The sequence below is a fragment of the Colias philodice genome, chromosome 2 (genome assembly GCF_061535455.1).
Source record: "Colias philodice isolate Cphi_HAF_F1 chromosome 2, ilColPhil1 Martin Lab GWU primary, whole genome shotgun sequence".
In the NCBI taxonomy this organism is placed as follows: Eukaryota; Metazoa; Arthropoda; class Insecta; order Lepidoptera; family Pieridae; genus Colias; species Colias philodice.
In genome coordinates this window covers 10,158,874-10,178,666 of record NC_143087.1, presented here as the reverse complement: position 1 = coordinate 10,178,666, position 19,793 = coordinate 10,158,874, and the positions used below count along the sequence as shown (strand labels likewise).

General features: G+C 31.9%; 3 protein-coding genes across 4 annotated transcripts; 2 read left to right on the top strand and 1 right to left on the bottom strand.

Moving 5' to 3' along the window:
- Positions 1-275: 275 nt before the first annotated feature.
- On the top strand, positions 276-11,179 carry LOC149490733 (uncharacterized). The gene is made up of 20 exons (XM_089710351.1): positions 276-623; positions 699-740; positions 815-847; positions 922-945; positions 1,021-1,044; positions 1,502-1,525; positions 1,930-2,029; positions 2,434-2,519; positions 2,594-2,713; positions 2,789-3,656; positions 3,731-3,907; positions 3,983-5,439; positions 5,509-5,637; positions 5,736-5,937; positions 6,177-8,860; positions 8,983-9,246; positions 9,325-9,472; positions 9,736-9,871; positions 10,272-10,395; positions 10,745-11,179. Exons 1-20 carry the CDS (start codon positions 276-278, stop codon positions 10,862-10,864), a joined length of 7,110 nt encoding a protein of 2,369 aa, XP_089566477.1. The 3' UTR covers positions 10,865-11,179.
- Positions 11,180-11,316: 137 nt separating this feature from the next.
- LOC149490732 (integrin beta-PS-like) lies at positions 11,317-16,761 on the bottom strand. 2 transcript variants are annotated; one of them, XM_089708075.1, is made up of 8 exons: positions 16,534-16,761; positions 14,417-14,820; positions 13,846-14,344; positions 13,442-13,770; positions 13,221-13,331; positions 12,485-12,689; positions 11,931-12,324; positions 11,317-11,674 (listed from the first exon to the last, which is right to left on the bottom strand). In XM_089708075.1, the coding sequence occupies exons 2-8, from the start codon at positions 14,716-14,718 to the stop codon at positions 11,463-11,465; spliced, it is 2,052 nt and encodes a 683-aa protein (XP_089564201.1). In that variant the 5' UTR covers positions 14,719-14,820; positions 16,534-16,761; the 3' UTR covers positions 11,317-11,462. The 2 variants fall into 2 exon arrangements, with proteins under 2 accessions (XP_089564201.1, XP_089564192.1); XM_089708066.1 differs by lacking the exon at positions 16,534-16,761 and adding an exon at positions 14,978-15,113.
- On the top strand, positions 15,280-18,996 carry LOC149490731 (integrin beta pat-3-like). Its single transcript, XM_089708051.1, has 8 exons — positions 15,280-15,465; positions 15,846-16,240; positions 16,324-16,819; positions 16,900-17,240; positions 17,381-17,518; positions 17,697-17,871; positions 18,234-18,621; positions 18,710-18,996. Exons 1-8 carry the CDS (start codon positions 15,304-15,306, stop codon positions 18,928-18,930), a joined length of 2,316 nt encoding a protein of 771 aa, XP_089564177.1. The 5' UTR covers positions 15,280-15,303; the 3' UTR covers positions 18,931-18,996.
- The last annotated feature ends 797 nt before the right edge of the window (positions 18,997-19,793 follow it).

The following is a 19,793-nucleotide window of genomic DNA, read 5'->3' as shown; positions in this document are numbered from 1 at the left end:
GACTGACACCTTATTGTATAAAATATTTTCTTGTTTATTCAAAAATGACATTCTATTTTAACTCACTGTTCCGTCTCGATTTTTCAATGACAGTCCAAAATATTTGCTATTTTTCGATATTTACATTTTACAGTAAGATATTTTAAGATTGTAAACAACTGTGAGCACAGATTTATCATCGCATAGTAATGCTTAAAATGGATGGTGACGAAAAGTAAATTTAATAAATAGTAGTTTGTTTTTAAATCTATATAATTGTAAGTTGACCGTTGGCGATGTCGTTCATAACAAAAAGAGAAAGAGTATTCAATGAATGTGATCTATACGATTTACCATCGAGGAATGAGGGGAAGATTAAGGCATATGCGTCGTGCACTGACGCAAGAGCATGGTCACATTTCTGTTCCGATAAAACTGAACATCTGGTAGAAATTATAAAGAGAAACAATGAAACCTGTAGACCCAAGTATATTCCGACTGATGTTATCGTAAACACTTTGATGGGGGCAAAGAATGCAGAAATTAGTCGCCTCAAACGTAAGATTGGTGAATTTGAACAAATGATAGCTGCTTACGACCAGCTAGAGCTTACATGCGATCAGAAATGTGATATAGCAAATGCTGTAAGTATCAATGAGGGAAATCAAATCTATCAGCTAAAATAAGAACATGTAGAGAATAATCGCATCTCTTTTTAGCATGCTGCAATAAGAGCTGCGAATAAAGAGCTCGACGAAATGGTAAGTTTCAATACACGTATTATGATATTTTGATACGAAACTTTCATAAATAATTTAAATTTGATTTATTACAGTGCTTGGATCTGGACTTATCTGGATTTACGGAGGTAGATAATCCCACAACACTATAAATTATATTTTTATTCAAATTTCACGTATTAATATTTTACCTTTTTTTCAGGGAATTGATTCAGAAGCATTTGAGGTACAGTTATACTAATAATAAAAATATTATTTATGCTTTCGTTAAACTTTTTTAATATTTTCAATATTATTCCAGACGGGTAAATCGAGAGGTGACGATGTAAGTTATTGCTATATTACATATTATTGTATATTATGTTTAAGGTAAATTATTATTAATAATTCAATTTTAACAACTTTCACATGAGTATTATTTCTTTTTTAGATCACTAGATCGATCGGTGATGAGGTGGGTATTGTTTAAAATGTATGAGGTATGATGGTAAGTGATGGAATGCATCAAAAATTAACTTGGTTCAATGTGATGATTGTATAAATACTTATAAAATTTTTATTTTAAAAATATTTTAAAACAAAATATATAGTAAAGATGAAAATTTTAATTTCAGACAGGAAAATCTAAAGGTTACGAGGTAAGTGTTCCTTTCTTTTTAGAGCATTACAATTATAATAGCCGTTTAAATAACCTATTTTTTTCGCTTTTAAATTTGTAAGTCTTAAATTTGTATGTTTAAATTCTCGTACAATAAATAATCGTACTATTAAATTATTTTCAGACTGGTAAATCAAAGGGAGACGAGGTATATCTATTAATTTGGAACTTTATTATATTTTTTAATTTCAAACGTTTTGTAATACTTACAACTTTTTCAGACCGAAAAATCAAGAGGCGAAGATGTAAGCATCACTGACTATTTTAAACTTGCTTAGTTTGCATTTGAAATAAATATTCCTAATGGATCGTATTGAGTACTAGCTGCTCCGCGCGGTTTCACCCCCGTGGCTACACTGCTGTTGGTCGTAGCGTGATGATAATAAATAGCTTATATAACTTTCCTCAATAAATGGGCTATCTAACACCGAAAGAATTTTCAAATCGGACCAGTAGTTCCCGAGATTAGCGCGTTCAAACAAACAAACAAACTCTTCAGCTTTATAATATTAGTACATATAGATTTCATTAATCTATATAATATTTTTATAGTGGACGCTCATAAAACCGAATAGATCAACGAAGAAGGAATCAAAGAGCAATCAAGTTGGTGAAGGAGCAATATTATCATGCCCTTGCGATGCCAGTACATGTAAGAAACGTATCTCATAGACATACAACAAATAATTTTATTAAGGAGAAGCAGATATTATAATCAAGAAGAAATAAGAAGATAGTACAGAGTAACTGCAGATCAGTCAATGGATATCTAACAAATCATAACAGTGACTAAAATAAGAGTATTTAGCATTAGCTATTTATTTATTATTATTAGTATTAGCTTTATGAGGGTAGTTGAGTCAGACATCAATTAACAATATACCGACACGAGACATAATCTTTGATAACGCGCCCCGATGTAATGTGCAGTCACTTTTCTCTATATTTTATACAGAAAAATAAACTACAAATTATTATCTAATACTAATACAATTTTGATTATTATTACTAAAAATGAATAAATATTAGGTTTAATTAGCCACATTTCCATTGCAGCTGCCTACGATACGAGATTAGACGACATGCAAGAAACAATTATTAGAAAAGATGCCAAATTGAATGCTATGCAAAATAGAATTGCAGTGAGTACTTCCTTGAAAACATTTAGAATAATCATTCGTAACGCACATTAATGTGTAAATAATTGTATTTCAAGGTAATGGAAAACGATGTGTGTGAACCGTATTGCATATATGTTCATATATACACTGCATTAGAAAAAATATTTGGCACGCTTTGCCAAAATGGAAAGTATAAACAGTACTTAAACTTACTGGTAATAATTATTATTTCTTAGTACTACTTACTTACAGCACTTGATTAGCATCTGACATTAATATTTTTATTTTAGACGGCTGGAAAGGATACCCGTTGCTTAGATATAAAAGGCAAAATTCTTTTTCAAATGAAAGTTTTGGAAAAGTTTTGTCTTGCTCTGATCGCACCGTGCTCTCAAGAATTTAGCGAACACACATCAACACACGATTGTTCCTGTTACCGCGCTGAAATAATTGCCCATGTAGAACCCGCATTGGCTATTACTTCAACCGAGTCGAACAAAAATCACTTAAATGATAGAAGAGCTCAGTTAGTAGCTGATATCATTGATAACGAAGAAATGAAAGAAATCTTAAGTAAAGATAGCATTTTAGCTAAGAATGAACAACGTGATGAAAATTACGGATTTGATAGCTGCAGTATAGATACAGAGAGTCTAAACAGGTTAAAAAATTTACAGGCAAATTATGATGAATTATTAACTTGTTACGATAATCTAAAACATGAAAAAGATTGTTTATTTTTACGATGCCAAAAATATAATGACCTAGAAAAAGAATGCGAGTGTATGCAAAATCGCTTGAGAGAATACAAACAACTTTGGACTGAAAAAGAATATTATCGAAAACGATCAGAAAATCTAGATACATTAAAAGAATCATACTATGTTTTATCTGAAGAAATAACGAATTTAGAAACGAAACTTAAAGCAGAAACGGAAATAAATAAAATAAAGTGTAATAACATTACACGCTTACAAAGCGAAAATGTTGCTTTAGAAAAGAAACTGCAGGAATTAAATATAGCATTTGAAACTGAAAAAAATTCTTTAATCTGTAAATTAAAGGAATATGAATGTAATATAATGTGTCAAGATCAACAAATTAAAGCCTTGTCTCGACAGATAGATAAATTTCTTGAACAAGGCCATGAAGAAGCAAGTATTGCAATTTTTTTGTTTACCTATATTATCCATCTTATATGAATTGGATTGTTTTGTTGTAGATGCAATCAGATGAGGCAGCGAGATCGGTTGAATTGTTGAATGAAATTGAATCACAAAAAGAACAAATAAGAAATTTAAGACAGGCATTATTATGCAATGAAGAAGAGAAAGAGTTGCTGCAGGGAGACTTCCAAACAAAACTCGAATTAATAAATGAATTGAAAATGGAAATAGAAAATTTAAAGGGTAAATTACATACAGTAATTCAAATTTAAATAAATCTTTAATTACTTGGCTTTGTCATACTTTTTTATTTCACAGATAAATCAGAAAAACTTCTTCAAACTAACATATGTCTGGAAGAATATACAAGAGATTACCAAAGAGAAATACAACAGCTTCGAGATCAAAATACAATGTTGGTCCAAGAAATAGAAGATAAAAAATCTAGTGTTGAAAATTTGAAGGAAATAGTTGATTCAAAATCACATGAAATTAATAACTTAACAAACATTGTAGAGAATAAGAGTAGCAAAAATTTAGAACTTTTACAACAATTAAATAATAACGAAGAAATGTACAACAAAAAGTTATCTTTGATTAATCATGAAAATGAAACAGCAATTGATTCTCTTAAATCTGCACAACGTGAAAGTTATGAAGTTTTAGCAGCATTTAGAAGCTATATACAAAAAAATGAACCTAAGCAATCAGAAAGTTTACCTAAAGAGCAGAAAAATATAAATAACGACGAAGATGGTGGTGATAGTTTAAATAGTAATAGTTCTGTTCTACTACATGAGATTAAAAAATTCCATGAAGTAAGCATACATAGTTTACATTCTTTACTCGATGAAAATATTCGAAACAAAGAATCTCTAGACATTTCCAGAAAAGAAAGTAAAATATTGGCGAAAAAAGTACAGGATATTGAGGAACTACGCGAAAAATTAAATGATCTGAAACATTCTCATGACAATCTATTAAAAGAAAAGAGTACACTTCAAAATGAACTGAATGACAAAAAGCGGGAACTCGAGGACTTAATAAATTCTTTTCTACTGACAAAAAAAGAAAGTAATGAGTTATTAGAGCGACTAAATAAGAATGAAAATATAAAAGACGAATTTCTAAAATTGAATGCGCTATATCAAAAATTGGGAAATGAACGAAACGTTTTAAAAAAAGAGCTTCAAAATAAAGAAAAGGAACTAGAAAATTTAACAAATGATTTAGATTGTTGCAGAAAAGAAAATGCTAAATTACTTTCAGAAAATAAACGCATTCGAGATCTGGAAGCTAAGCTGATAGAATTAGAATCAGACTATAGAAATCTCAATACCGAAAGAGAACGTTTACAAGAGATGTTTGATGCAAAAACAGAAGAAATGAATAATTTATATAATAACTTTGAACTCAAAATTGAAGAAAACAGACATTTATTTGATAAAATAGACCAGTTGCAAGTTAAAGAATCTATGGCGCAGAACAACATTTTAGACCTAAAGCATGAAAATTTAAATGTCAAAAATAATTTGATGCTCGTTAAGAAGGAAAGTGCTTTAATACTTAAGAAAGTAGAGACCGATCTCGATAACTTGAAACATGCTTATGATACTGTTAATAAAGAAAAGCAGCGAATCGAAATGGAACTTGAGGCACAACAAAAGCATTTGCAAAAAATTAATGAAGAGAATAAAATGTTGTACAATCAAAAGCAGGAATTAATAATGCATTCAGAAGATCTAGAAAACTCACTTATTAATGCTCGAACCGCGGTAAAGACTTTTTTATGATTAATTAAGTAAGATTAAGTTTAAATGTTTATAGTTTTAATATATTTATAGTTAAAAGAACAAGCAAGTTCACCCAAAGATTATTTCAAAAACGTGAAAGATGAAATAGAAGCGATGAAAAATGAGAAAATACTGCAACAGAAAAATATAAGGGAATTAACTGATAGATTAGATGAATCGGTAAGTTGGTAACATGATTTACTTACTATTTTTCTCTGGGTCCCATAATTTTAATATTGATATATTGATTATTTTAATGTTTCATTAATATTATGCAGGATTTAATAATATCAGACCTCCGAGAAGATATATCTATGCGTGACAGTAAAATAGCCACCTTACAAAATTACATAAATGAATTAGAAGAGGAAGTAAGGCATCTAAATAATAATATAGCGGTTGCAGTAGAATCCAGTGAGCAAATATTGGACAATAGTCATAAAAGAATAGATGAATCTTTAAAAAAGTTAGATGCACATCGTAAGTTTAATTTGTTTTGCCGTTATACGTTGAACACATTTAAACTTTTGAAAATAGTTTTCAAGCGATCAAAAATCGCTGCAAAAATTGGCTGCTTTTAACAAATTCAAAATTTGAAAAAAAAAACTCAATTCATTCTTAATATAAGAATTATATTTTATTCCTCCTGACATGATAAATTGAAAGTAATTTTATAGTTGTTTTAATTTCTAAGGAACTACTGTAAATCTCTTTTGTAGATTCTAAGACAACTCATAACATGAAAATGGATTTAACAAAACTGAAAAAAGAATATTCTCTCTTAGAAGATCAACTTTCTAATACAAAAAGCCAAATCGAAGAGGTAAATAAAGAGAAATACAAATACATGAATGACATAAGAGATTTACAAGACGAAAGAGATGTTATGTTACAAAATATTAAAGAGTTAGAATTAATATGTGCAGGAGATAGCAATTTATCAATCAGTATATGCACCATTAATGATATTCTAACTTCATTGAATCGAATTCGAAAATATGTAGTTGCTAGAAGTTCTAAAAGTACTTCGCTTGAACAAACATTGCTGACAGTTCAGAATTCATCTCGTTTACTTTTAAGTAAAGCAGATGAAGCCAAAAAAATTGCTGAGAACGAAAAACAAAAGATAGCAGCCGAAAAAGAGGAAGCAGTTCGAGAAAGACTTGTAATGGAGAAACAACTAACTATATTAGAAACAAAATTGGAAGATCAAATAGCTAAAGATCAAGAGCTAATAAATAATTTGGAAGCGAAACTTTTAAATCAAAAACTAATGTTTGAAAAAATTAGCGAATCGTCACAAATTTATATCACAAAATTAGAAACCGAAATAATAAACCTTCAAGACTTGTACAATAATTCACTCTCAAAAATAGGTGAACTACAAGAAAAGACTTTCTCCGTTTCTGAAGAAAATAATAAAAAGATAGAAGAAATAGAAAAGGTCACTAAAAATTTAGAAAAAAAATCTAAAGAAATATCTCAGCTCAGAAAATTTATTGAAGATCTGAAAAACAAACCAATGGAATGTATTGATACACAAACTGATAAATTTGTTTCTACGGTGGATGTTTCATGTCAAATTGACTTCAATGCAATAAATGAAAATGATACACGTAATAATTTTACTAAAAGTAATGAAAATTTGAATTTCGTGAAAGACAATGTTGAAAAACTTACAAATGAAGTAACACAAGTTGATAAATTAATAAAAAAGGATGAGTACATTAGTTTAGATTTTATTAAACATGTTTATTTGAATTACAAAATCAAAAAATTGAGCCCGACTATATTAGAGCAATGTTCTATATCATGTACTAATATCGAAGAAAGTAAAAATAAAGGGAGTATTTCTGAAGTTGAAACATCTGATGCTATAATATCCGAAGAAAAGCAAAATAATGTAAATGATATTCGACATCATCACAAAATAATAGATATCTACAACACGCATTCGATTTTTACCCATAATACGGAATTAAGCAGTAAAAGTCCGGACATGGGTTCTACTTTCGAACTGACTAACGAGATATTTGAGAATCAAAATAGCCGCAAAGATGGTAAAAAATTAAACAAAATTGATAGTTCTGGGCAGGCTACAGATAATGATTTATTTCTCATTTATAAGGATAGCGATGTAAATCAATCTGATTTTGATAAAAAATCGTGGCCTAATCAAATGCAGTCAAAAGTGGTTGTGGAGGCTGCTACGGTTGATCACACGATAGATTATGCTAATGCAAAGATTAAGACTTTCCATCAAAGTAACGAACTGACAACTTATAACCCAGAAGTGGATAGCAATCAAGATGATGATAGCGTTAAACCTAAACTGACTCTCAGTTTACCGAGAGTCTATACCGATAGCTTATCAAAAGCAACAAATTCAGAGAGTGATAAAAAATCAATGTCTTTAGATTCATATACAGGAGCTATTTATGCATCAGAAAAATATACACAATCTGATTTGGATTTGAATGCTTCATATTCTAGTAAAAATAAAAAAGTTTCACGAGGACCGCTAGAAAATAAGGACCGAACGGAAGATAATAATGACGATATGAATCAAATTATTGACAGTGTATCAATTAAGCCCGAAACCCTTAAGGAGTATAGAAAACAAAATCAAAAACAAATATCATCACATAAAAAACATAAGTCAAAATTAAACGTATACATGGATGAACCTGAAGGCGGTGTTAATGAAGTTGAGGATTCTGAAAAATATAATATGCCAAATAATATGTCTAAGAATCGAAATAAAAATCTAAACAATAACAAAAAAACTAACAAGAAAAGTTCAAACTATGGCTTAAAATATATTTTAGAATCTGTGCAGCAAGGCGTCAATGTTAATAATTTTAAAATTAAAAGTAGTAGTATGCGGAGAAGTCAAAGTGATGATAATTTCTTCTTTACTAAAGATTATGTCAGTGAGCGCAGTGGATCAAGGTCACTAAGTCCTTTCTTGAGATCATTTACAGACAATAGAACTACTTCAAAAGACGTTAGTAAAACCAGTAAAAACGGTCCATCTAGTTTTTCAATAGAACAGGGTGTACTTGCAAAGTTAGATAACATTCAAGAATATGAGAGTAAAATAAAAGAACTCACAACCACTTTAGATAATATTGAAAGGCATTATAAAATGAAAATTGAAGCAGTAAAAGCACAATATGACAACAATATAAAAAACATTATTAATGAACATAATCAAGGTGTCGTTAGTATACAAAGCTTACACGAAGAAACACTTAACGACGTTATAAGGAGTCACGAAAGTGAGGTTGAAAACTTAAGATCTATGAGCATCGAAGCAATGCGCAAAGTGGAATTACTTGAGAAAGAAAACACAATATATAAACTGAAACTTCATGAGCAACATCTGAATGATAACAATGAGGTATGTAAATGAATATGGGCGGTGGATTCGCTTTACACCAGGCGAGCCTGTTTTCAAATAAGCGGCAAATTGTTGATTTTTATCAGATGTCGTCAAACTGAAAATATTATTTGTTATTTCAGGAACCCGTAAAAATGCCTTCCCCTGAAATGAGAAAACGTAAACATAGAAGAAGTGATACAAGACTGTTAACGAAAACAAATATAGAAGCGTTCAACGTTAGGCCGAAACCTCGGTCTCATGGACCTTGTACATGTTCTTTAGATTCTAATATTTCGGATACAATTCGAAATATTTTCGAACAAGTAGACGTAGACCAACGACGTATGGCTGAACATGCATATATTAAATATATAGCAAATAAAATAATAAATAATAATGTAGAGGTAATTAATCTATTTTTTCCTTGCAATATAAATTGGCTTCTGTCACCGCAGTCTTTTTAATTAATTTATTATTTTAAGGGTTTGGACGCACAAGAATTAGCATTCCTCCATTTAAAAGTATGTCGCACGTGGAAAACTATGCTAAGTAAGGAAGAGGTGCTTAAAAAACGTATTGATTCATTGGAAAGCGAATTAATAAATAAACAACGTCAAACACAAAAACACAGTATGTTTTTAATATTTAATGAAAATGAAACCTCTGAATAATATTTAACTTTTTTTGCTTTAATTTTTTTTTAACATTTGTAACATTTTTAACCTTAAAATTGAAGTCATTAAGACGAGCTATTTTTCCTATCCTATGATCTAGATATAAGCAAATACTTTCTAATAGGGTGCCATGCGAGAAGCCAGACCTTTCCATTGAGAATTAAAATAAGTGAAGATAGAATCTCATATAATTATTATGTTATTAACATCACAATGTAGTAGCAGAGCTGGACCGTAAAGTGGCTGAGGAGAGGCGGCGTTTACAAGAAGTACGTGAAGCGGTATGCAGGAACACCCCGGCCAACTCCCGTGAGAGTAGCCCTCAGTCGCATCTGCCAGTTCCAGAAAAAGATGTGTACGTATCAAAACGGAATACACAACACCTAACCCTAGGTTCACGTGTCACTGTTTTTTCTACCGAATCGGTTTTTTGCAGGATTCAGTTTAATGGTACCAGTATTTCAATGAAAGAGTACACACAAACAAGCATTCGGTTTCAAGATCAAAGAAAAACGGAATCTTGCTGAAGCTAAGATCCGATTTTGCGACTACAAACCGATCTGGCCGTACTGCAAAATTTCAGATGGTGCAGTGGTTCACAGGGAGACACGATTTGCCAAATCTTATTTTCATCGGATCTGGAAAAATCGAATGTTGTATTCACACTGCACATCTTGAATTGGCGTATTGCTGTGTGTTGCTCAACAAATATTTACCATGAATATGAGGCTTAATACTTAATTTTATCATTGCAGTTGCAAATGTTGTTCAACATCATGCAACACGGACGTGGAAGAAAGACTTTCAGCTGGAGACCTGCAGCTCGGCGTTGCAACCTGCACGCTGCGCCCGCGACGGCAGAAACAAGAGAGTAATCGGGTAGGCTTTTAGGCATAAATTTATTTTAAATACAAACAAAATATTCATAGTCGGTTACATATAAAATGATGCATCATTTATAACGCAAGAATGACTAAGGAGACGCAAATTCGTCATCTTTTAAATTCTGCGGGTTAGGTTATCATTTAATATGATGAAGATAGAAAATTTAGGACGAGATTCCAAGCTTGCAGCCTACATACGTCTGAATTGTTTTTCCTTTTTAACTGGTTCAAAACTCATAGAAAAAATAATACCCTAGAAGTAAATGGAAATTCTCTAGTGTATAGATTTCTACTGATGAATATGTATGCATCATGCATGTGTATGTGTGTGTTTGTTTTTACAGGCGGTATCAGCAAAATTGGATTTTCACGAACGCAAGGACAGAAAACATTATCACGATGAGCAGCCTATTCGATTGAAGCGATCTCAAGACCGTCCAACTAAGAGCGGTCATAAAAAATGACAAAGTGTTAAAAATTTCATTAAATCGGGTCATATTTAGCTATCATAGTAATGTTCTAACAATTCATAAGACAAGTTTTTCTATGGCTAGATATTGACCAGGGTTTATGAAATTTAAATTTTCGACTCTATTCGCAACGCACACTCGATTTGCTAAGTTAATCTTTAAGTCAAATTAAGTAGAAACCATTTTAAATTTCTTGGAATGATCAATGATTGCTAGTAAATCCAGATGCAATGTTTTCAAAATTAATGAATGATTTTTGAATTGTTTTACAAAGTTTTGTTATTTATACGTATTATTTATATAATTATCTGTGTGTAACATTGTAAATTATCAAAGTTCGTATTAAAAAGGATTAAAACCTTATTGTGTATTAATCAGTCTTTGTCTCAAAATTACAAACTACAATTTTTCTTTCTATACATTTATTTTATTAGTTTTTCATCAGTGACAAACATGAGTAATAAACATGCATATAAAATAACCCTTAAATATTCCGACGTTTTTCTTGATTTGTTATTCAAAAACTGGATTTCTAAACCTTTTTTATTATTAAAATATTTCACTGAACAAAAGTACTAACTTATTAATAATGTTACGAACGCGCACAATTAGGATTATACGCAGGATTAGTAAAGTTCACAGCGGGCGGTTGGTAATGAGGGTTGTCTTCGTCAACACCGGCTGCAAGAGCGCTCTCAAACTTTTGGTACTCCCGCTCGTCGTGGAGATCAGCCAAGTACTTCCATACCACCAATGTTATCAAACCAATGAGGAGGACTGCGGCTATCGTACTCACGACGGTGACTGGAAAACAATTTCATAAATAGGCAGTGATGTGCTAACGTGCTATTATTCTTCGGTAAATTAATACCAATAAAAAAATACCTCTAGTCTTTTTCCAAGCCAATAAGTTAACAAAATATTATTACCTATGCATTAATTTTTTTATTATTAATTTTTCTTTTAATTAAAAATTAATTAAAAGCAAACAACTAGCAATTTAATCAATCCTATTGTATGCTAATTTTTACAACAAATTTAACTATTTAAGAAGCCTTACCCCAAACATCAGCCTTAATAGGTAACTCCAATTCTTTCTGTATCATGATTTCCAACGTATTCGTGGACGATGGTGGATAATAATAAATGAAAATCAAGAAGCTGTCATCATCCAAGGCTTTACGACACCATTTAGCTTTATGTTGATGTTCAAGCGTATCTATTTCAGTTTTGTTCACAAATGTTACACCAGTTGAAGTTTGATTATATCTTTCATCACATTCAGTTTTATTAAAATTATAATTGCAATAGGCATAGTCTTCTAGTTCCTTGCATCGCTTTTGCTTCAGTTCGTCGCAGTCATCGCAAAAGCGTCCCGAGCAAATTTCATTCGTATCCTCCTTTTGTTCGCAAATACATACGCCACATTTGCAAGTACCTTTGCCAGAGCATTCCTAAACAAAACCACATCTTAATTTAGTAACTAAAACAAAAAACTGTTTAAGTTAAACTTTTTTACAATAAACTCTAACGACTTATTCAAAATTAACGAAATCGGGGGAAATGTAAGGTAAATATAGCTGTGTCTTGGACAACAAACAAAATACCACTTGCCTCGTTAGATATCGGTGCTATACAACTTCTATTATTGTCTGGGCACTGACAGTCGTCTCCAATCCAATGTGGGTTACATTCACATCTCCCAAACTTGCATTTTCCGTTGCCAGCACAAAGCAAGCTGCCAGGTCGGGGGCAAGCGTTGTCATCAAACTCGCAATAATCACCAGAAAAACCGCTTTGACATTCACATTTCCCACATCTATATGTAAATACAAGATAAGTTAAATAGTACAGAGACAAAGCTTCATACATGTAAGTGTAGATAATAATGATGAGAATAGTTAATTGAACATCAGAAATTAATAAAATGTTATAAACTGGCTCTATCGCATTTTCATTTTCTCATCTTACGCAGCAATACCGAAATTCATTTTATATGTAACTAGCTGCGCTTCGCGGTTTCACCCGCGTGGCTCCGCTCCGTGGCTGTTGGTCCGTAATATATATTATATACTAGCTTTCCGCCTGCGGCTTCGCCCGCGTTTTCAAAGAAAAACCCGCATGTTGCTCAGTGAAGATGCAACTTTCTAATGGCGAAAGAATTTTTGAAATCGGTCCAGTAGTTTATGCGTGAAAACCATACATACCTACATACATACATTCATAATTACAAACCTTTCCTCTTTATAATATTAGTATAGATAGCTATCTAGAGCTAGTAGCCTCTTACCGCTAAAATTAATAAGAATTAATGATTGGAATGATATGAATCATGAATTTTCTTTATTACCTGCAAATACCACGGCCACTGCAAAAATTTAAGTCGGTAATATTGGCTTTACACAGATCTAAGTCATTTGTTTCTGATGATGCACCGACGCAACTACAGGTACTGCCATATCTAAAAAATAATGCATACTTTAATATGAATGTACGATATCATTTCATTCACTTAAATATATCTTACAATAAAGTACCAAATCTATTAAATTAGGATTAATACAACTTTACCTTTTTCCTTTACAGTCACATATACCACACTGGTAAATACCAGCATTACTACATTTTGCCGAATCTTCTTCCCCGTGCTTTTCACAATCACACTGGCATTGCGTTTCTACTTCGATTTCCAATTTTTCGTCCAACGATACTGGTCCGATACTTAATAAATATTTCATCTCTTTGTCAGTAGGACATGTCTTTATCTTCAAGGTACCTTTAATGTTTACAGGTTGTTCATGCCTAACTCGGCAATTATCCTTTTGTGAACAGTCTGGATCTAGTTTTAATTCCATAAAAGATGGCAGATTTGAGTCAATACTCAACGTTCTTACCAATTCCTAAAAATGATATAAAGTTTTTATATTACACACCAAGCAAACAATGTAGTTAAATGTAAGATTTCGATAACTTACTAAATATTCGTTCTTAATCATGTCAACAACATCGGTGTTTGCATTAAACGGTACATACTTTGACCCCTGTATACTCTTCTCTAAAGCTTCATAGTGTCGTTTAGCTTGAGAGTCAACGGCGAATATAATTTTAGTATTTGTTTCTGTCGCTACTTTATTAATTTGACTAACTGATGGGTAATCATAAACAAGTGACATGTCTTTTCCTTTACTATCCATGTAGCACTCCATAGTGTGTGGTCGTATAGCTCCAACAAATTTCACATCTCCCGCGCTATGGTATGTCGAGTCGGAACACACAACAATAATTCGTCTGGCTCCACTTCGCCACCCTATCTGTTTAGGACAAACCATGACTTGCATTAAGGCGTCAAAACTATCTTCTGGTGTATCATAATTCGTACCATTCGGGTCATGTTTAAGAGCATCCAGGAATAATTTCGTATTTTCCGTCAGAGATATATGATTTTTAAATGAATAAGATATTCCCTTACGTACACTGCAAGATGAAATTAAAATTAATACGCACACTTCTTGGAAGATCTGAATCAAAATTATCTAAAATACATACTCGGCAAATGGCATCGCAGGCTTTTCAACAAAACTGCCAATTCCTAAACGAACGTTGTTGGTTAAACTTGTGAGTTCTTTATATATCTTTAGTCCCTGATCCCGTAGGACCGATGCATAAGTTTTCATGGTGAATGAATAATCCATTAGATAATAAACATCTAACGGATAATCTTTTGCTGGCTTATAGGACATGTTTATTGGAATAGAAACACCTGGACGTGCTTTGATTTTGAGTTTTTGCGGTGCAAATTGAACAACACCCGTGTTATTTATTCCAGGACTAAAATTGCGATTTTCCATTACGTTAATGGTAACTTGAGGGTCATAAACAGGTTCTTTACACCATCCCCTATTTGCATCGGCTTCCGTTTTAGATTGACATCTTCTGCCTTCATGTTCTGCCTAAATGAATAAAAGATTGATATTATGCAAATGAATATTTGAACACATACACTTTTTCAATGGTTCAATGGTTAAATATGTTTATATGTAATATAAAAAGAATTTAAAATGTATTAGTTCTCATAATTTGGTACATAAATAAAAATATTCTACTTACAGCGGAACACCACACACATGTATCATAAGCATATCCGATGCATCCACCACATGTTTTAAAGTTTTTACATTCTGATTCACACAAAATTACACCTATATTTAAATAAATGCACGTTAGTAATATTATAACCTTCATGGTCCCAGAATTTAACTACAAATGAATATTATAGCGAGTACTTGTGATAAATTTGTTTTATACAAGGATAATGCCCGTTAAATTTCAACTATGACGTTATTATAAATGTATTTGTTTATTTCTGAAAATAGAAGCTTACCATTTTCCTGTATTGTCAATTATTATACCCAGGAATTATGTAGATTAGTTCAATGAAGTGCGTGGATCAAATGACAATAAAATTAAAAATGAACGTCTTATTTATATTAATAGTCTTTATAATTAAAAAATCATACTCTCTTGATGTCTGTGAAAGTCAGAAAACATGCGAGGAATGTATAAAGCAGTCATACGATTGCATCTGGTGTTCCATGGTAAATATCAATGTTTTACACTTTACAAGATTTACAGCCTATTCTTCAATAAAATTCAGGAATTTAAGATCAGAGATAAGTACGCTATCTCTGGTCGCCAGCGGATTAAAAGTAAAGCTTTCATAGCGAAGCATATCATCATCATCATCATCTTATCACAACTTAATGCTTATCATTACATTCTTATTATAATGTATCTTATTATATACATTCGCATTTTCTTTGTTGCATTTGCACATCATATTGTTTTTATCGAAAATGCGTTTGTCTATAATATAAATTTGAACAAATAACAAAGTGAAACTAGCGAGGCTACATGAAGGACCATTTGGGTGTAGTGGTCAGTGGCTTGTTGGTAATAAAATTCTACTTAATTCCAGGATAACATCACAGATCGATGCAAATCAAACACTGCAGACCTCAATAGCTGGTGTTTAGATTTAACGCATAGAATCAGTCCTCTTAACTCACGTACGATCGAACAAAATTTAAACTTTTCTTCAGATATCGGTCATATTATTCAAATGAAACCACAGAAGATAAAAATGGACTTGAGATTAGGCCACCCTTTACCTTTTGATTTTTCATTTAAAAGCGCAAGTGACTACCCGGTAGATCTCTACTTCTTAATGGATGGATCGATATCAATGAAATTAATAAAAGAAAAAACAGCTTACCAAAGTGAAAACATATACAATATGATGAAAACCATAACTAAAAACGTATTTTTGGGAATGGGTACATTCGTGGATAAAAATGCTTTGCCGTTTACACAGTGAGTTTACATTTTGAATTTTTCTTTATTTCTTTTACTTATATTATCTAATATTGTTATATGTATTACAATTTATGTTTCAGAAAAAAAAATAGTACGTTAACATATTCTTTTAAAAATCACTTAAAGTTAATCGATAATTTTGAAATCTTCCGTAAAATTGTGAATGATACACCATTCGGAATGAATCATGACGAACAAGAAGGGACTCTAGATGCACTTGCCCAGGTAATAGTGTGTAAAAAAGAAATTGGTTGGCGGAGTGAATCAAGGAAAATTATAGTTGTTCTCACTGGAGGCCCGTTGCATGCTGCCGGAGACGGTCAGTGGGCGGGTATTATAAAACCCAACGATGGTAAATGTTACACAGAAGATGGTGTCTACACGAAGGAACTAGAAATGGATTACCCATCTATCAGCCTCATAAATAAATTGGCATCAGACGAACAAATGACGATCATATTTGCAGTCACTAAAGATATGCATAATCTCTACAAAGATCTGAGCGATAACATCAGTGGATCGAGGATAACAACATACGATAATGAAATTGTCAACATTCTGAGATCAATTTATGAGGTTAGTCCTAGTGAAATATCCCTTCATGTTCTTTAGCAAATTAGGTTAGGGTTTTCTTTTATATTTTATTTTTATTCCAGGATATTACTAGTAATTTAAAAATAAACATTAACATGAAAAGAAAGTATCGAAACATGCTGAAAATAACAACTGAGCCGGATTGTATTACAACAAACAATGACAGACAATGTGTGGTCAAACAAAACCAAGAAAAGAAGATAAATGCGACGATTGAATTATTACAATATGACAACAATATCACAAAAATGTCTATCGATATTGTTGTGGAAGGTATCAAAGAAAAACTAAATCTCGACATTAATCTAATAAGCACGTGCGATTGTGAGAGCGAAGTTAATTCAAAAATGTGCTCATATAACGGCAAAAAAAGATGTGGTATTTGTGAGTGTAGTGGAGGAAAGTGAGTAAAAATTAAAGTTGTTATAATTTATACAAGTTTAAATGAGAATAAAGCACTGGAATAATCATTAGATGATATTTTATCACGAGTAGACCTTCTAATTTTATAAAATTTTATGTACGAAAATCAATATATTTTAGCTGGGGAGATAAATGCCAATGTTCATCGAGTAATTCAACATCGTTTTATGACAAAACAATATGCAAGGCACCGAATTCTACAGACGATTGCAGTGGACATGGAATTTGTAAATGCGGAACGTGTGTATGTAGGAATAGGTAAATATTTTCCAAACATTGCTATTGTAATTTAAGTACAATTTGAGCATTAAATTAAATTTAATTCTTTCACAAATTAAAATACTATGAACAGAAGAATTGTCTTAAGGAGTTATAAAATACTACATATATTAGTGCTTTCAGTAATACAATCGCCTTTGTTTTCTCAATCTTACAGATTCGAGGGACGATACTGTGAATGTAACAAGGACAGCTGCCCAAGAGGGGACAACAACGCTCTCTGTTCCGATCAAGGGGACTGCAACTGTGGGAAGTGCAAATGCAATCAGGGATGGACCGGTGACGCCTGTAACTGTGCGACGTCATCCGCTAGATGTAGCACTGGTGATACAGTAAGAAGATGTTACGGTCTAATAGCCTGTACCTAAATAAAAAAATAAAAAAAATATCTTTATTGAGTACAAAAATTAATTCAGTATTCTGTCTTTATTAGTATAATAGGACAGTATGATATGGTGTAATACCTACTTACTGATATGATGATCATTAGAGTTTTACTATTCCGTAGAACCATATTTTTGGATTAAAATTAACTACATGTCTGTATACAAAACTTAATCGAAATCGTTTATGACTTAAGTAGTTTATCACCAAAGCTCATGGTCATGACGTCTTCATCTCTTTTTGTTTTCACTACGATGAATCGTTGTCCTGAAGGACAACTACAAAGATTTATTTCCTTTGACCTTATCAGATCTGCAACGAGAGGGGTAAATGCATCTGCGGTAAATGTGACTGCAATCCCATCGCAGAGTGGGACGCGAGGAGCGAACAAGACATCCGCTGCGTAGTACAGCCCTGTGACAATAACCAAGACTCCTGCCATAACTCACAATGTAACATACTCGAATCCTGCGCAATTTGCAGTAGAGAAACAGAAAATAGTACGAAATGTGCCGATTGCTTCGACTTTAACGTCACAGTGGTCAAAAACATCACTGATGAAAATTCGTGGGCCATATGCCCCGATGTGCCAGTGATCGTCGGATGCGAAATGAAATTCGGATATCGATATGCTGCGAATCGATACGGTATCGATATTATAGTTCAATCTGATATCAATTGCGCGAAAAGTTATTATAGTAAGTTTTCCCTTCTTATTACTCATATAATGATAAAATTACATGATTATGAAAAAATAGATACTATTTAACTATGTAATTGTTTTAGTGTTCGGGGGAGGCGTTCTAGCGGCCATACTTGCTATTGGCATAGGAACGATTTGCCTTTGGAAATGTATATCTGATGCTCGGGACAAGAGAGAATATGAAAGGTTTCTAAGTGAAGTAAATAATCCATCGTCTGCTGTCAAGTGCGAAGAAAATCCAGTATTCGCATCTGCATCTATGACGTACCGTAATCCGGCATTTAGAAAAAAATCTTTATTTTAAATGTGATTTAAATGACTTAAATAATTTTGTAAAAAATTAATTCAGTGTCATATTGTGTATCATGTTATATTAATTTCATAATAAACAATTGAAATTGACCGATCTTTTTTTTTAATCATCTACCAAATTATTGTTTTTAGCATATGAGCAAATACAAAAATCTGTTAATGAATATTTAAATGACAATGATTAGCTTCGAATCTGGAATGAAAATACTTATGAATAAGAAGATAGGAACTTCTAAAACTTTTGAATGAATAAAGGGGCAATATTTTTATTTAAATTGAAAAACATGCATTGTCATAACAGACAAACTCTTCATATTATTATGTACTTACTAATTTATTATATCGTCTACATTTAAATTTTAAGTTCGAGTAAGAATTAAGAAAAACCTAAGTACCTACATAGTTGCTCCGTACAAGTGTTAAGTGCTCAAAAAGTTATGACTCCACACTGCTAGATGGCACTGATCTGTACAAAAGACTAAAATATTAAAACGAGGATGTCTATATTTGTGGCAAATCTATCATTTTGTTTTTGTTTATTTATTCCACGTATATTAAAAAAATGGCTTTACAGAAATATTAGTATTTTCTAATGAAAACATTTCGCCACTCATCCAGAAGATGTCAGTTTTGTGTTTCAATCACCACCCGGTAGATGGTGCCGTTTGCAGTTTTACTTGAAACAATTTAATATCAATTTTAAACAGTCTATATTATTCATTTTCCAATAAGAAAACATATAACTTTTCTAATAAGCAAGATGAAATCCAAAAAACAAATTTTAACGCCTGTTATAATTGTACAGGCAATAAATTGCTAACTCGCGCTATCGAAGTGCGTTGCTCCGCGCGGTAT

Bases quoted from the DNA above. Each gene is read 5' to 3' on its own strand.
- LOC149490733 (XM_089710351.1), top strand. From the start codon at position 276: ATGTCGTTCATAACAAAAAGAGAAAGAGTATTCAATGAATGTGATCTA. The intron at 624-698 runs GTAAGTATCAAT...ATCTCTTTTTAG, and splicing joins AATGTGATATAGCAAATGCT to CATGCTGCAATAAGAGCTGC. The intron at 946-1,020 runs GTACAGTTATAC...ATATTATTCCAG, and splicing joins TTGATTCAGAAGCATTTGAG to ACGGGTAAATCGAGAGGTGA.
- LOC149490732 (XM_089708066.1), bottom strand. From the start codon at position 15,112: ATGAAGGTTATAATATTACTAACGTGCATTTATTTAAATATAGGTGTA. The intron at 13,771-13,845 runs GTAAGTTATCGA...TATCATTTTTAG, and splicing joins TGATTAAGAACGAATATTTA to GAATTGGTAAGAACGTTGAG. The intron at 11,675-11,930 runs GTAAGGCTTCTT...ATTGTTTTCCAG, and splicing joins TATTAAGGCTGATGTTTGGG to TCACCGTCGTGAGTACGATA.
- LOC149490731 (XM_089708051.1), top strand. From the start codon at position 15,304: ATGAAGTGCGTGGATCAAATGACAATAAAATTAAAAATGAACGTCTTA. The intron at 16,241-16,323 runs GTGAGTTTACAT...TTTATGTTTCAG, and splicing joins AATGCTTTGCCGTTTACACA to AAAAAAAAATAGTACGTTAA. The intron at 17,241-17,380 runs GTGAGTAAAAAT...AATATATTTTAG, and splicing joins TGTGAGTGTAGTGGAGGAAA to CTGGGGAGATAAATGCCAAT.